Raw genomic sequence first — 16563 nt, 5'->3', positions numbered from 1 at the left:
CGCATAAATGTCCGTGGTCCGGGTCCAATAGCCGGGAGCCGTCCGCTGCCGCAGAGACGATACCACCAGTAAATCAGGCACTAGCCGGGGCAGCCCGTGGAAGTCCTTGGTAGCCATGGATCAGGCGCCGCTTAGGGCAGACTGAGAAGGTCCCGGGTTGGTTTCCCTGGCAACAAGACGCTAAGCAGGACTGGGAGATGGCGGCGGCAGCAGCAGTGAGAGCTCCGCGGGATGAGGTCACTCTGAACGCCATCCACCGGGAGACCATCCGCAAGGAGGACCGCTGCCACCGGCTGGTCACCGACTTCACCATAAACCCCTTCCATAAGAGTAATGTATCCGGCTGCGCAGTCAGACGCTATAACCTATATACATATATTATTATTATTATTATTCATTCTAGCACCCTGCACCTAATCAGTGAGGATCACATATTCCGTACGTGAGGTGTCGCTACAGTCACAGTAGCTATAGTCATACATCCAGGGGCGCATTAAGAGAGGAGGGGGCCGTGTGCATTCCCCGTCCAGACCCCCTCCTCTCACCCCAGCGGCGGCCGGCCACAAACTAACCGCAGCAGTAGACTCTGAGCCTTCCGGGCGATTACACCGCTGCCCTTACAGCTCCCCGAAGTATCCTCAGGATGCTCCGGCATTGCTGTGATCATTGTGGCCCCGTCCCCACGTGACATCACATGGAGGGGGCGTGGCCTGTGCAGGCCCATGAATAATTATATATATCTATATCAAAATGGCCCTTGGCAGAAAAAAAGTTTCCCATCCCTGCTGTATAGTAATATACAGCCCACATATAGTGGCTCTCGCATAGGTGACCAGGTGCAAGTCAGGTATTTAGAGCCGTATTCAATTTGAGTCGCGATACTTTTCCGTCTCCCTGACTATTCGCCAACTTCGCAGGCGGAAAAGTATCGCCGTATTCAATTTGAAAGTAGGCGAAAACGGGACCCGGCGAAACTTAAACAAGCGGAAAGTCCTGTCAGATTTAGGGAAATCAGCCTGACACCCCCCAAAAGATGCTCTGACACGGGGGTTAGCTATGGTACCCCCCATTTGGCTTGCTGAAGATATTTGGTGTTTTTAAACGGGATCAATAGCTGCTAAATAGCGTTTTTCTATACGTGGTGCAGAATAGTATTCAGGAGGGTTTTTTTGCAGAAAATAACTTATCCCAGCAAATTTGGGGTACTTGAAAATGGGGTCCAGCATATTTTAAAGGTAAGGTGAAAAATTCACCTGCCGCAAGCACCTGCAATGAAAAAAGCACTTGGGGCATACTTGGGGACCCCCCAGAGACAAGTTCGCTAGTTTTTAACTTTGGCCCCCAAATTCAAAGTGATTTTTTTGGGGGTAAGTCTTTTAAAAAAAAAAATAATAATAATTTTGACGCAGTTTACCTTTGGGGGTCTGTCTGAAGGCTGCACGTTGCACCTCAAAACTCCAATTCTGCACTTTTTTCCGCCTGCTATTCATAGGCAAATCTTTTTCGCCTATTACATTGCATTGGCTTTCCGCCTAGGCGGAAAGTCTTTCAAATTGAATACGGAGTAAAATCGAAACAGGCGAAAATGACGTCATCAGCGAAAAGTTTTTGGCAAAAACAGCTTTTCTCTTCAAATTGAATACGGGCCTTAGTTGTAGATTGTCACTAAATTGTAGATGGTCACTCAGATGACTTAACACAGACGCAGGATAAGCCGCGTATCCACTACGAGATGTTACTGAGCAATTGCACGATTACAACAACGATCAATCGTTCAGAATAGGCACTGCAGGGGGAAGGGGAACGATATTACGATGCGGTAATCGTACTGTCGTGTCAGTATCTGCGGCTTTAGACAGCAGAGGGGTTGGTTAGCGGTTCAGGGCTGTATTACAGGGTAACCTACAGCCACTCTAGCAACACTTGTACAGATTTTTGTTATAGTGGGGCAACTTACCCACTAGTAAAAAGGGATATTGTAAAGGTACCCAATGACTATGTAAAGGCAAACAAACTTAGATTGCTTTTAAAAAGGAATAACTTATAACTACAGGTTGAGTCTCCCATATCCAAAATTCTTGGGACCAGGGGTATTTTGGATAATGGAATATTCCATATTTTGGAATAATTGCATATCATAATGAAATATCTTGGGAATGGGACCCCAATATACACACATAATGCATTTATGTGTTATATACACCTTATACACACAGCCTGCAGCTCATTTTATACAATATTTGTAATAAGTTTGTGGCTCAAGCAATGTTTGTGTACATACATGAAATAAATTTGTTTCATTTACACCCTATACACACAGCCTGAAGGTTATTTTATACCATATTTTTAATAATTTGTGCCTTAGACAAAGTTTGTGTACATTGAACCATCACAAATCAAAAGTTTTATTATCTCAGTCATGTAAAAATTATTCCGTATTTCAGAATATTTGGATATGGAAGACTCAACCTGTATATATTTTTAGCATTAATAAATATATACAGTTTAATATAAGTTACAGTGAGATGTAAGGTTTGGATACCTGCTTACAAATATGGTGAATGTTCATTGTATCACAAAGTAAGCGGAAACCTCACCCATTTCTTCTTTCAATAGTTCATGCGGTTACGGGGAAGCCGATGGCCTGGCACGACAATCAGAATGAACCTATCGATGGTAAGACTTCTTTTTTTTGCGACTCTGGGCCTGATTCAGAGCCGCTCGTAACCGGCCGCTCGTTCGCTCTGAGCGATGTTCGCACAACTGCGCATGCGTATGGGTCGTAATGCGCATGCGCCAACCAGTCATTGCGGTCGGAAATCAGGCACTCGCAAAATAGCGAGTGCCTGCTAATGTGATTGACAGAATGAGGCGTTTGTGGGTGGTAACAGGGGAAGGTGCTTGAAAACGGGAGTGGAGATCCGAACGCAGGCGTGCCAAACGGTCAAAACGGGCGTTTTAAGGGTGTGCATAATTAACAAAGCAGCGTCATCGACCACGTCACTTGGTTGTTTCTTAGCGTGAACTGCTCGCATGATTGCGGTAGGAAAATCCTAACCACAAGCACTGCGAGCAGTTCAGACGCCTTTCGATGTACTCGATTAATCAAATAAATAGCGGAGATGACGTAGGATGCGAGCGGCCACGGGGAGTCTTTACAAAATAGCGAGCGCATGTTTCGTTTGCTCGCTCAGACATAGAGGCGTCAACAGACCGCAAAGAGCGAGCGCTCAATTTAAATAGCCGGCCCTTTTTTCGGAACGAGCGAGCGCAAATAGCGTCCGGCTCTGAATCAGGCCCTCTGATCCTTCATTGAGCAGACTATATAGAGAGAGTGCATGTACCGGGTGACTCACCTGGACCCATCGCCTTCTCATCTTCTGATCCTATAGTGCACAGGTTCTCAAACTCTGTCCTCAGGGCCCAAACAGTTCATGTTTTTCAGGTCTCCTCAGATAAATCACAAGTGAAATAATTAGTTCAACCCGTGGATCTTTTAAAATGTGCCAGTAAGTAATGAATACACCTGTGTACCTGCTAGGTGACCTGTGTGGGGTCCTGAGGATTGAGTTTGAGAACCACTGCTTTAGTGGATTCAATATCAAAAACACATCGCCATCACCATACAGGGGTCTATTTACTAAGCAGTGTTAGGAGACAGAGTGAAAAGTGATTCGATAGTGATAAGGTTACCAGCCAATCAGCTCCCAACTGTCAATTTTCAAACAGCCTGTGAGATGGCAGTTTGGAGCTGATTGGCTGGCACCTTATGACTTTTCACTCTGTCTCCTAACACTGCTTAGTAAATAGACCCCACAGACCTCTGCATCCAGTTGGTCAAATCAGGATATTCAAAGAAAAAAATACAAATCTTGCATCTCCCATATGGGTTTAGGGTGTCTTTACAGCAGCAAAACATTTACAATCACATCACTTTGTGTAACAAAATATCTATGCACTTTTTTTCTTCACCAGAAAACTTCCTGAAGGTCGTCCATCACACTGCACTGGAACCCACCAAAAAATACACCGAGCCTCAAACCACTAGTCAGGAAATTGGCTGGATCTCCCAACCTCTGGTAGGTAACTGCTAGGGCCGGATCAGCGGGATGAAACAATGACATATCGCTGCAGTTAGTGACTTCTCTTCTGTTATAGATTAGCGTTGATAAGACAGACAGACGGCTGCATCACCACCACCCTAAGACAGAGATCACCACATACATGGAGTCAGCTTGGCGGCTTAAAGAGCAGCGTGTGAATCTACAATAATGCTTCTATGGTGTAATAATGATAATGTCCAACATCTGTAATATCCATCGTGTCTTCCCCCCTAGGTTGTGTACAGCAGGGTTAAGCAACCGGCTTATAACCAGGAATAGTACAACTAAAAATATTAAAGTCCAAACACAATAAAAATGTGAATCACCTTCTCTTTATAATTACACGCACATGGTTATAGCCTTCATTAGGTGCTTTTAGCAATTCAGATTTTTTTATTTTCAAAAACTTTGAGAGATGTTCAAACTTTAACTTTGCACTCAAAACCATAGCACTTGTGTGTGTCTAAAGGTGCGTACACACGGGTCGATTTTTTTTTTTGACGACTGAACGATATCGTTATCGTTCAGTCGTCAAAAAAATCGTCCAGTTTGAGCGCCAAAACGATGACTACCAATGCGCGCTCCTGTTTGCAGTTCATCGCCCGAACCTCCCGTCCAACCTGACGATATTGTCAGCTTGGACATGTTCGGGGATGAGGGAGGGAGCCCGGCACTGAACTAAATAGTTATTGATTTCGTTCAGTGCTTGTGCTCAGTGTCGTTAACAACACTGAGCACTACCCTGCCGGGGACACACAGGGCGATTGCGTTCGGGGAGAAAATAGTCCCGTGTGTACGCACCTTAAGAGTAGGCTCTGCGTGCAGCTGTAACGAATGATGCATATGAATTTAGGGCCTGATTTAGAGTTGGGAAGAGAGTATGAAAGAACAAGTAATTGTGCACCTTGGTAAAACCATGCTGCACTGCAGGTGGGGGCAGATGTAACATGTGCAGAGAAAGTTAGATTTGGGAGGAGTTAGTTCAAGCTGAAATCTAAATTGCAGTGCAAAACTAAGGCTGCCCAGCATTTGTGAGCTACATGCAAAAGCAGCCAGTATTTACCCTGCATGCAAAAACAATTTTATGTATTTGCACCTCTTGCAGTGCAGTATGGTTTGTCCAGGTACAGAGTTACTTGCTTTATCTTACTCTATTCCCAAATCTGAATCAGGCCCTTAGTTCTGTTTGGACTTTATTTGCATTTGGGCTATTGGGTTATACACAACGTGCCATGTGTTACATCTTATTCTTTTGTTTGTGTGGCTGTGTTGAGGCGTGGTGCCGTTATATCGTCGTTAATGAGGCTGCATAGCATTTGTGTCACTTCAATAGTTCAACCTATTGTTTATATTATGCTGGAAATCCTAGTCCCATAAACAGCCGGTGAGCCACAGACTGCCTACCTCTGGTCAACATGATCCATACAACGAACAGCCGATTGCACGATCGGAAATGCCGACCATCGATGATCCATGGTCCGTCAGATCTGTTAAATTTCACAGATTTGCAAATCGCGATCATATTTTGATAGTGATCGGCAAATCTGTGAAATGCAACATATTTTATTTCACTGACCGGCGATCCATCACTGATGTATGGGGCCATTAGACAGAACCTCTCTATTAGACTAATTGATCAGATTAGGATTAAAATAAATACTTCAGTCTGAACTAAGGGCCTGATTCTTTACAGATTGGTTCGTGCAATGTATGCGCAGAACGCAACAGACTACGCAGACACATCCCAGAGTGATCGTCAGGAAGTGCCGTTTGTTTTAGGAATTGGGGGTGGATGGTCATCGAAACGCAGGTCTCCCAGTGCATTTGAATGCAGTTGCATAAATTATCCACTGCGATGCCTTACACAGCTTGTGTATTCACTGCATGCGACGAGGTTAGCAATTCCTGAATAAGGTCAGAGCTCGTGCAAGTATGTGTGAGGCTGCGATGGTACTCCATGTTACCGATGGTTTTACAGTCTTGCTAAGGATTACAGATGTGTGTAGGGTAAAGTGGGCGTCCTTATAGCAATCGCAGTGGATTAGCATGGTATCGCAGTTAGACTGCGTGCGTAATCACTATTGCAATCTGTAATAAATTAGGCCCTAAACTATAACTCGAAAGTCCTGATATAAGAATCTAAATAGAGGTACACGCTCTCCAAAATGATATCATTACTCCTCCTTCTGTAAAACTTTGCTCTATGCCCAGGGATGGGGAACCTCAGGCTCGGGGGCCGTATAAGGCCCCCAGAATCATTTGGTTTGGCCCTCAGAGCTTTTTTTCTGCTAGCCTCATCTGGATAGCAGGATGCCTAGAATGGAAACATGCAGCCAGAATCTATGCAGCAGGGCCGCCTGGAGCGTCCTTAGGGCGCTTCAAACAGTCACAATGCTGCCCTTACAGCTCCCCGAAGCATCCTCAGGATGCTCCGGGCAGTGCTGTAATCACTGTCAATTGTGGCTCTGCCCCTGTGTGACATCACGTGGAAGGGGCGTGGCCTGCACTGGGCCCGCAAATGTTAGATATTTATATATATATATAAATATCTATCTATCAAAAGTGTACTATGTAATACAAGTGTACTATATTTTTTAAATTATGTCATGCTTATCCGGTAAATACAGATGATCAGACTCCCGTATTGTATTACTGTTGTCTATTTATTACTCAGTAAAGACATTATAAAATGTTAGCACTTTATGAATCAATTTCATTTGTATTTCCCCCGAAAACTTCCAGCTACAATTTAGTAGCCATTCAAAAAAAAAAAATTTTTTTTTTTTTTATTTAAAGCCCTCTAAGTAAAATGAGCCCCTACTTCCATGAAGCTGTACAGAAAAATCAGCTTACCATTTACAGCCACGGAAGCCCCCAACTTGTAACTGTTTGAGACTCTGCCTGCTCTGCTTCTCACCTGGAGGAGTGGGGTACACAGCATGGGTGCTGCAGTACTCCTCTTATATAGTCCCAAATCAATACACAGGGGCCGATTCAGTTAGGGGTGATGAGCCGTACAGTATTCCAGAACCACACACCTCTAAGTCAATGATTGTCATTTGCAGCCATAGAAGTGTGCAGGATAATCGGCAGCGCAGTGACTTCCATAATGGGCAAATATGTGCTCAGCTGTACATCAGTCACTAATTGAATTGACCCCACCAAGTCAGTAAAGCATATAGGTGTTATTATATCACTGCAGGTCTCAGGGAGAGCTGCCCCACAGCTATAATGGCTTTGCTAAGCTGCACTGCCACCTAGTGAGCAATACTGTATGTGCATCTGTTTTTCCCCTGGCTGAGTGGTTGGCCTCATTGAGGCTGTGCAGCACTTTTGAGAAGGGGGGGGGGGGGGGGCGACAAATATGTATAAAATGAGTCACAAAAAGCACGGAGAGACCAGCAGCATCCCTGGAGAAGATACACTACTGTAGTAATATACATCATTTGCAGCCGCTGAGGAACGTGATGTTCAAGTGAAATAAAAGTCTCCAGTATTCTCTCCTAATACCCAGAGAGTACAAATACGGAGTCAGATCCTGCTGCAGCAAGTAGGCCGATAATAGCGCTGGTCATGTCCCCCATAAAACAGATCCTCATCTTCTCTTACTCTTCATCTTCTGTCTCACCTTCTTACCAGGTCGTTTCTGATAGAGAGAGATAAACATTATATAAGGGCAGCGACGCGTTTCGCATTACATTGCTGGCTCTACTCGTCTACTCACGTTAGCATTTTTGCCTCCTTTCTTCCCAGGCCTATGGGGGCCTCTTCCATGTGCCACACTCGCCCGGAAACCAGACACGTCATTAAAGCTTTCCTTCGTGTTCCTCTTTAAGCCTTTCTTCCTCCCACCGAAGCCAAATTTCTGGTCCTTGTATTGTCTCTTGGCACTAGGTCTTTGCAGAAAAAGAAAACCCAACGGTTACACGTGTACTAACTCTTTAGGACAAACACATCACTCTATAGACAGAGAAAAAAAAAAAATCTACCAAGTGCATCATATATAGTAGTGTTCATTCTAGCACCCTGCACCTGTCACAACCTGTGCGGTGCCACAGTGACAGGAAAAAGCAACTGCACAGGTTGTGACAAGTGCACGGTGCTAGAATGAACACTATATAGTGTATGAAAAGGATGACCATACAACGTAAACAAGTTACAGCTGGTCTCACTAATGGTGCGTACACACGGTACGATTTTAATGGACGATAACGACCAGCCATGCACGGGCACATATGGACGATATCCAGGTTACATAGGGACCGGTGGTGTGCTGGATGAACGATATCAATCATCCAGCACACCGGGAAGGTGCAGGGAGATCAGTCAGCGATATAGTCATCGCTGACTGATCGTCCCGTGTGTACGCACCATTACTGATGCACGGCCCCACTCAGAGCTGCACGCAATCTCGAATGCGGACACAACTCAGAGCCATTACTAGCGATTTGGAGTCGGCTGCTTTTCACATACAGCTGGATGGGCGCTACTGGGTTTTCGCACGTAAAAAGCACCCTGTGGTATGTAAACAGGACTGCGGCCTATTCAGAGGTAACTGCGACCACATTAATTCTCACAAACAATCAGGCCGGCGCAATCTACAGACATTATATCTCATATTCTTACCCTTTCTTCCCCTTTTGTGTTGCTCCACTAGTTTTCTTTTGCGGTTGATCACCCTCTAGGAAATCCAGCTTATCAGAAAGACCTAAAGAAACAGACGAGAGCTTCTGTTATTAGACACTCTCATTCTAGGAGGAATATTTACTACAGTGCGGGTTTTCAGAAGTGGAACCAATCAGATTCTAGTTATCTTCTAGAAGGTGCTAGCTAACTAAGGTAGAATCGGTTTGCTAGGTCCTATACCACTGTCCTGGGTAATAATTACCTTTCTGGTATTTTTTTATTTGATTCATCATGTTTGATTTCTCTTTTTGTCTCTTCTGTAAAACCTCAGTTTGCACCTGAAATTGTAAAAAATTCAGAACGGTCACAAAATGCGAAATACAGCTCAGTGGCTGGAAGAGACAGACAATGCGGGAAATGTAATAGCCTGCAACTTGTAGTCATTGGCGAGTTTACGGCGAGTCTGTCCAATGTTTTAAAATGGCAATCATTTAAAAAGCAAAACCAACCTGGTTTTGACTCTTAAATGATTGCCACTTTAAAATATCGGACAGACTCGCCGATACCTGCAAGTCGCAGCCTATTACATTTCCCCTAAAATGCGGTAACGAACATTTACATAAAGACCTCATTTGCATACCGAGAGCGCTCACCTTTTTACCGTATTTCCTCAGAGCTCGAAGTTGTTTTGCTTTCTGAGATTTCTCCATGGACGCCTGTTTGACTTGAAGTTTGTGTCGGACCTGGAAACACAAAAGAAGACGCCACCATTGGAAATGACACACAGGATGATCGCTTAGTAAATCGATGTGTTAATGAAGACGTTTGCTAGATCTGAAATTAAAGCTCTGTGTATGATCACTATTATGCAGAGTCACAATTCTAGCAGAGTAATACATTTACCAACACAATTAAAACTTAAATCATCTTTAAATAAACGTGACAAATGCAGAAAAGCTCACCGGCCACCATATTTGGAGCCAGGTGACGGGGTGAGACACAGAGATCCCCTTCAGAATGTACAGCCTCAAGGCTATGAGTAACCGTGTTATGTGTGAGGACAATGCTGAGGGCTTCAAAGTTCCCCAAAGGAAGGAGACTGAAGATCCGATCGCACAGTAAATTCTGACCTACCTTCTGCATATGTTGGTCTGTTTTTGCCATCTCTGCGAAGTAATCGTCAGGACGCCTGGTCGCAATTTTCAGCTTACTGAGACGAGGCAATGCAAAGAGGACGGCAGCCTGCGCTTGCCTATAACTGAGGGAGAATAAGGGGTAAATTATCTAATTAGGGACGACCAAGAACAGATCTCTCCAATGGGTGCCCCTGAGCAAAGTGAATACGATTATAAATGTATTTCCAAAATCTTTACCCCTGTAGAAAGGCTAGCTGGCGTCCAGCCGTCTCTGTTCTTCCGGACAGTGTGGTTGGTGTATATGCTCTGTTATTCCACAAAGGGAATTATTTTGTAATAAATTTATAAGAGCGATTATTTACCCCCAGGGCAATTACTGGGAACTATTACTGCAAGAGGGCATCTGCCAATCACAGTGCCCAATGCTGACTTACAAGCACATCTCTCTCTGGAAATCATCCTCTGCGTCGGCGGCAGCGTCCTGAGTTACCTCCCCGTTCTGTTCCGGCGCGTCTGGTACAGGAGTCGTTACGTCCAGGCGCTCCACCCAGGGCAGCTCTTTCTTCAGATCCTTAAGACACTGTTTCAAACCACTCTAAAAAAAATACATATGGGACGTTTGGTTAGGAAATAACCAGTCTCCATTACGTGTCAGTCATGTAATGGTTATAAGGATGTTAGGGTATTTATACTTATTGGTATACATTTTAGAGTCTATGTATCATGCATTCTTAAAATCCTTTGCAAATGCAGGAACAACGGCTATTGGTATCCAGCGTTTGACCAGCGCAGATTAAACAATTACTTATTTGAAAGCGGCATAACCACCACTAAACATGCTCCTCTCTTGGTGAACTCATCCACCTCCAATATCACCTCTATACAGGTGGCACTGATCTACCTCTCCTCCCCATCTCTCCTTCCTTTCCTGCAAGTCTGACGGCCCCTTTCTCATTGACTCCACCTTTAAGTTCACTCCGCACATTCTGTCCCTCGCGCAAACCGTGTCGCCTCCACGTTTGTAGCGATGCCAAAATTCACCCTTTTCTCTCCATAGATCATTGTCCACGCTGTCACCTCCCATCTTGATCACTGCAATCTCCTCCTCGCTGACCTGCCGGTCACACGCTTGTCCCCTTTGCAGTCTGTCCTGAATGTGCAGTTCCTCTTCTGCATTAGCTCCTCATTTCAAGCTGCTTACCCTCACCTATAAAGCCCTAAGTAACGTCTCCCACCGCCTAAGTCTCTGATCTTGTCAAGAAATAATCCCCTACTCGCCCCCGCTCTATTCTGTTACTTGTGCTGCACCCCAGCTTTGGAACTCCCTGACCCGCCTAGCCAGACTGGCCCTAACCTCCAAACCTTCAGGCATTCCCTCAAAACTCACTTTTTCATGCTTCCCTACCACATCACATTCTAGATATCTCCCTCCAGATGCTCCACGTTCCCCGTGCAATCATTTCCCATCCCCTTGAATGTGAGCTGAATGGAGTGTGACCTCCCTCACTTCCTCTTGGGAAGATTTCCTTTGTTGTTATTTGTGCCTCGTTACTTAGTTGCTTTCTTATCTCCTCTTGCATTTACTGTTCTGGTAAACACCTAAGTGATTGTATGGAGCTGCAGTATGCACCGCACATTATAAATAAACTATGATGATAAACCCTCAAAAGTTTATATATGAGCCACGTAGGCATTACCTCCCACCACACCATTACAGACAGCTGAAGCCCCTCCCTCACCTTTGGATCAGTGACACAATTGGATCGGATACAGATGAAATCACCCTCCCCCACCCATACATGACTCAACCAATCCACACTGTGCATTTCTGTAACAGGTCTGACGCGCTGTCACTCTCTGCTTGTATCTATAGAAACCCCGGCCTCCTAACATGGCAGCCTGCTGTAGAAGCTCGAGAGCTTGGCGGACACATAAGGCGGGTATCCACTTATAGATATACCAACAAGAGCACGATTACGACATTGCTGTCGTTTGTATATCTAGTGATGTGCCTAGACTGAACGTTCACTTGTTCAGTCCAGGCACATCCCTCATCCCCGCACATGCTGAACCTGACGAGATCGTCAGGTTGACCAGCATGTACGGGCACTTCTGACCAAAACATGCCCGATTTGCAAGCGATTGCACGATAACGACATCGTTATCGTGCAATCGCTTGGTTAAATCGCTAAGTGGATACCCCCCAATAGAGTATAAACACCACAGTTATTTCATGTATGTTATTCAGCACAGTATTAGAAATGGGTGTATGTCAAAAAATAGCTTTGTATACATTCAGTGCAGTGTGGCCGACACTTACCACGTTATTTGATGCAATCTTCTTTCCTTCAAGCACCACATTTAATCCAGGCTTCAGCTTCCCCTGAGCAAATGCCTCTTGTAACTACAATAAATGTGAAGAATTACAGAGTGTTACTATGTCTAACTATACACACAAAATACACCACAATATTCAACTGCACCTTTATTACATCAGATAACAATCTACAGTAAGTGATCAGTTACTAGGTTAAATATTACATAGAATGTACGTACAATCTACAGGCTAAGGAGTATATGTACTAAGCCTTGGAGAGAGAGAAAGTGGACAGAGAAAGTACCAACCAATCAGCTCCTGTCACTTTACAGGCTGTGTTTGAAAAATGACAGGAGCTGACTGGTTGGTACTTTATCTGCATCCACTTTAATCTCTCCAAAGCTTAGTACATAGACCCCCAAGTTAAGGGGGCAAACATGAGTTCTGTACATGCTGAAATGCTGACAGTTAATAAAATCACTTACACACGTTTATAATGTACGTCAAGAAGGTATCACACACTGGGCTCGATTCAATTCAGCGCGCTGTTTGATCCGACAGTTGCCAGTCAAGACGGTGAATGCCGGTTCTTGCGTCTGGATGTTCGGACGGGAGAACCGGCATTCTCCGACTAGGCTGCTAGCGCCACGTTAAGCCGGAAAGCAGCCTCACGGCCAGAACTTTTGTCGGATTGCTCATAAGGGTGTGAGAAAAAATCCTTTAGTCGGAACAAACAGCGCTGTATTGAATAGTTCCAGGAGCTCCCTCCCGGGGCTAATCACCTTCACGCTGAATTGAATCGAGCACACTGATTTTTCATGTTTAATACATTCACCATCAGGAAAAACACAGTAGTGTGTGCACTGTAAGAGGCGGACACTCACCTCTTTATCGGTCAGCTCCGAAGGATCAATGTCAGAGTCCGATTCTGACGCGCTCTGCTCTCCATGGTCTAACATGGCGGCCGATAACCTGGAAGAGACGACGGAGAATGTGAAAAGACGACAGGAGACACCGTCACTCAGGATTGGATCAATGTCACCGTTCATGAGCACATTGGAAGCGCCCAGCCCGCTATATGTCACCAATGTGGAGTGCGATTCTTACATTTGCTGCAGTGATGGAGAAAAACTGGGTGCAGCCTTATATGTACTTTATATAAACGTTGCAGTGTGTGTTTCTTTGTATATTCGGTCTGATACTTTCATACGAAAATGTAGCCTGTGACAAAGTTAAATTGCTGATTGATAGTTTATACATTCATCCAATTTCCATGGATAACTCACAAGGATTCTATGTACCTAGTGAGAAAGGTGATCCAGGCGGTGATCTATGCTGGAGACTATCTGGCTTTGTGTCAGAATTATAGATAGTGAGCTGCTGCGTTCATGTCTGTGACTAAAGCTTATGGAATAGGCGTCATCACACTCTGGGTAAACATCAATACAAACTATGTGGTAAAACGCGTCATCTTAAATCAAAGACAAAGTCAATGTATTCAGTTGAGTGTAACACATATGGTTTCCCCTTCTGTGTCTCTACATATTAATGGGAATCCAATTTGTCCATTACATTGGCATGTGATTTAGTCTGATCCCTAGTGAAGAGTATTTATGCATGGAAGCAGCTTTTTAGTCTACTGTTGTTTTGGTTTCTTTTTTCAGGAAGCCGACGGTCCGAATACCTGCACCGAAATCCTGACAAGTCGGGTTCCCGACACCAGTGTCCCGTCAGCATCCCGAAGGTAAATATTGGGGTATTAGCGTTAGCTAGCGGGGTTAGGGGGAGAGGTTACGTTTAGGGTGCGGGGAGGTTAGGTTTAGGCACCAGGAAGGGGGGTTAGGTTTAGGTACCACTGAGGATTAGGGTAGGGGGTAGGGAAAATACTTACCTTTAGTTCCTATGGGTGTCGGGATTCTGGCTGTCGGGATGCCTAGCGTTCTCGCTAGGTTTTTTTTTATCGGGGCGCCGTGCCCTGCCCTATTTCTGAAGGGCAGAAAGCACCCTCCCCTCCAGCCTGCGGGTTCTGCCTCCACCCGCGGGTCACAGTGTCCAGCGGGTGGTCAAAACGGCGGTGCAGCGTCACCGTCAGTGAATGGATGCCGGGCGCATGCGCCCGGCATCCATTCACTGTGACCGCAGCACTTGGGGGCTGCCCGGCACGTCCGTAAGTGCCGGGCACGCCCCCAGGAGCCCATGGAGCACTACAACCCCCAGTATGTCATATACAACACTACAACCTCCAGCATGTCATGTATGGACCGTGGAGCACTACAACCTCCAGCATGTCATGTATGGACCGTGGAGCACTACAACCTCCAGCATGTCATGTATGGACCGTGGAGCACTACAACCTCCAGCATGTCATGTATGGACCGTGGAGCACTACAACCTCCAGCATGTCATGTATGGACCGTGGAGCACTACAACCTCCAGCATGTCATGTATGGACCGTGGAGCACTACAACCTCCAGCATGTCATGTATGGACCGTGGAGCACTACAACCTCCAGCATGTCATGTATGGACCGTGGAGCACTACAACCTCCAGCATGTCATGTATGGACGTGGAGCGTATGTGGACAGTGGAGGAGCACTACAACCCCCAGCATGTCATGCATGGACCGTGGAGGAGCACTACAATTACCAGCATCTCATGAATGGACCGTGGAGCACTACAACCTCCAGCATGTCATGTATGGACCGTGGAGCACTACAACCTGCAGCATGTCATGTATGGACCGTGGAGCACTACAACCTCCAGCATGTCATGTATGGACCGTGGAGCACTACAACCTCCAGCATGTCATGTATGGACCGTGGAGCACTACAACCTCCAGCATGTCATGTATGGACCGTGGAGCACTACAACCTCCAGCATGTCATGTATGGACCGTGGAGCACTACAACCTCCAGCATGTCATGTATGGACCGTGGAGCACTACAACCTCCAGCATGTCATGTATGGACCGTGGAGCACTACAACCTCCAGCATGTCATGTATGGACCGTGGAGCACTACAACCTCCAGCATGTCATGTATGGACGTGGAGCGTATGTGGACAGTGGAGGAGCACTACAACCCCCAGCATGTCATGCATGGACCATGGAGGAGCACTACAATTACCAGCATGTCATGTATGGACAGTGGAGGAGCACCACCAGCATGTCATGCATGGACCGTGGAGGAGAACTACAATTACCAGCATCTCATGAATGGACCGTGGAGCACTACAATCACAAGTATGTCATGTATGGATCGTGGAGCACTACAATTCCCAGCATGTCATGTGTGGACCGTGGAGGAGCACTACAACCCCCAGCATGTCATGTGTGGACCGTGGAGGAGCACTACAACCCCCAGCATGTCATGTATGGACCGTGGAGGAGCACTACAACCACCAGCATGTCATGTATGGACCGTGGAGGAGCACTACAACCACCAGCATGTCATGTATGGACCGTGGAGGAGCACTACAACCACCAGCATGTCATGTATGGACCATGGAGGAGCACTACAACCACCAGCATGTCATGTATGGACCATGGAGCACTACAATCACCAGCATGTCATATATAGCCCATGGAGCACTACAATCACCAGCATGTCATATATAGCCCATGGATCACTACAATCACCAGCATGTCATATATAGCCCATGGAGCACTACAATCACCAGCATGTCATATATAGCCCATGGAGCACTACAATCACCAGCATGTCATGTATGGACCGTGGAGGAGCACTACAATCACCAGCATGTCATGTATGGACCGTGGAGGAGCACTACAACCACAAGCATGTCATGTATGGACCATCCCCAGCATGGACCATGGAGGAGCAGTACAATTACCAGCATGTCATGTATGGACCATGGAGGAGCACTACAATCCCCAGCATGTCATGTATGTACAGTGGAGGAGCACAACAAACCCCAGTGTAACATGTACCTTGGAGCACTACAAACCCCAGCATGTCATGTATGAACCATGGAGCACTACAACCCCCAGCATGTTATGTATGGACCGTGGAGCACTACAACCTCCAGCATGTCATTTATACTAAAGTTGAATAAAGATAGTGCTGCATTCTATATTGCCCTTGCATTAGATATTAGTGTAAAAAGTCCAGGAGATAACAGTAAGTGCTGAGCCCTGCCATACAGAGGAGGTACGTTACCATACAGATGGGTAATACTATATAACACACAGAGCACTGCCAGTGATACACAGGGAGGAGAGCGCCGCACACTTACCGGGGACACGCAGCTCTGCCTCACGTGCAGCCTGGCGGAAGTCTCCGCATCTCACTTCCGGCTACGTCACGTGGGAGGGTAAAACTACAGGTGCTATAGCGATGCCTCTGCCGAGACTACATGTCCC

At 45.9% G+C, this 16563-nt stretch overlaps 2 protein-coding genes across 3 annotated transcripts; one reads left to right on the top strand and one right to left on the bottom strand.

The window, feature by feature from the left end:
• CFAP144 (cilia and flagella associated protein 144) lies at positions 1-4430 on the top strand. The gene is made up of 4 exons (XM_088447316.1): positions 1-330; positions 2617-2676; positions 3976-4079; positions 4159-4430. The coding sequence occupies exons 1-4, from the start codon at positions 198-200 to the stop codon at positions 4270-4272; spliced, it is 411 nt and encodes a 136-aa protein (XP_088303442.1). The 5' UTR covers positions 1-197; the 3' UTR covers positions 4273-4430.
• Positions 4431-6645: 2215 nt separating this feature from the next.
• Positions 6646-16525, bottom strand: EBNA1BP2 (EBNA1 binding protein 2). Of its 2 annotated transcripts, none has more exons than XM_088447314.1 (10): positions 16361-16418; positions 13067-13154; positions 12186-12269; positions 10300-10460; positions 9864-9987; positions 9383-9472; positions 8992-9067; positions 8730-8811; positions 7828-7999; positions 6646-7749 (listed from the first exon to the last, which is right to left on the bottom strand). In XM_088447314.1, exons 2-10 carry the CDS (start codon positions 13139-13141, stop codon positions 7699-7701), a joined length of 915 nt encoding a protein of 304 aa, XP_088303440.1. In that variant the 5' UTR covers positions 13142-13154; positions 16361-16418; the 3' UTR covers positions 6646-7698. The 2 variants fall into 2 exon arrangements, with proteins under 2 accessions (XP_088303440.1, XP_088303439.1); XM_088447313.1 differs by lacking the exon at positions 16361-16418 and adding an exon at positions 16437-16525 and having other exon boundaries at positions 6658-7749.
• Between the last annotated feature and the right edge of the window lie 38 nt (positions 16526-16563).

Source organism: Taudactylus pleione, unplaced genomic scaffold (assembly GCF_031769625.1).
Source record: "Taudactylus pleione unplaced genomic scaffold, aTauple2 ptg000428l, whole genome shotgun sequence".
Lineage (NCBI taxonomy): Eukaryota > Metazoa > Chordata > Amphibia > Anura > Myobatrachidae > Taudactylus > Taudactylus pleione.
This window is presented reverse-complemented; position numbering and strand designations above follow the sequence as displayed.

Coding starts and splice junctions, on each gene's coding strand:
- CFAP144 (XM_088447316.1), top strand. CDS start 198: ATGGCGGCGGCAGCAGCAGTGAGAGCTCCGCGGGATGAGGTCACTCTG. Junction 2,677..3,975: donor TCAGAATGAACCTATCGATG/GTAAGACTTCTT, acceptor TTTCTTCACCAG/AAAACTTCCTGAAGGTCGTC. Junction 4,080..4,158: donor GCTGGATCTCCCAACCTCTG/GTAGGTAACTGC, acceptor CTTCTGTTATAG/ATTAGCGTTGATAAGACAGA.
- EBNA1BP2 (XM_088447313.1), bottom strand. CDS start 13,141: ATGTTAGACCATGGAGAGCAGAGCGCGTCAGAATCGGACTCTGACATT. Junction 9,988..10,299: donor TTCCAGAGAGAGATGTGCTT/GTAAGTCAGCAT, acceptor ATTCTCCCTCAG/TTATAGGCAAGCGCAGGCTG. Junction 8,000..8,729: donor ACACAAAAGGGGAAGAAAGG/GTAAGAATATGA, acceptor TTTTCTGCAAAG/ACCTAGTGCCAAGAGACAAT.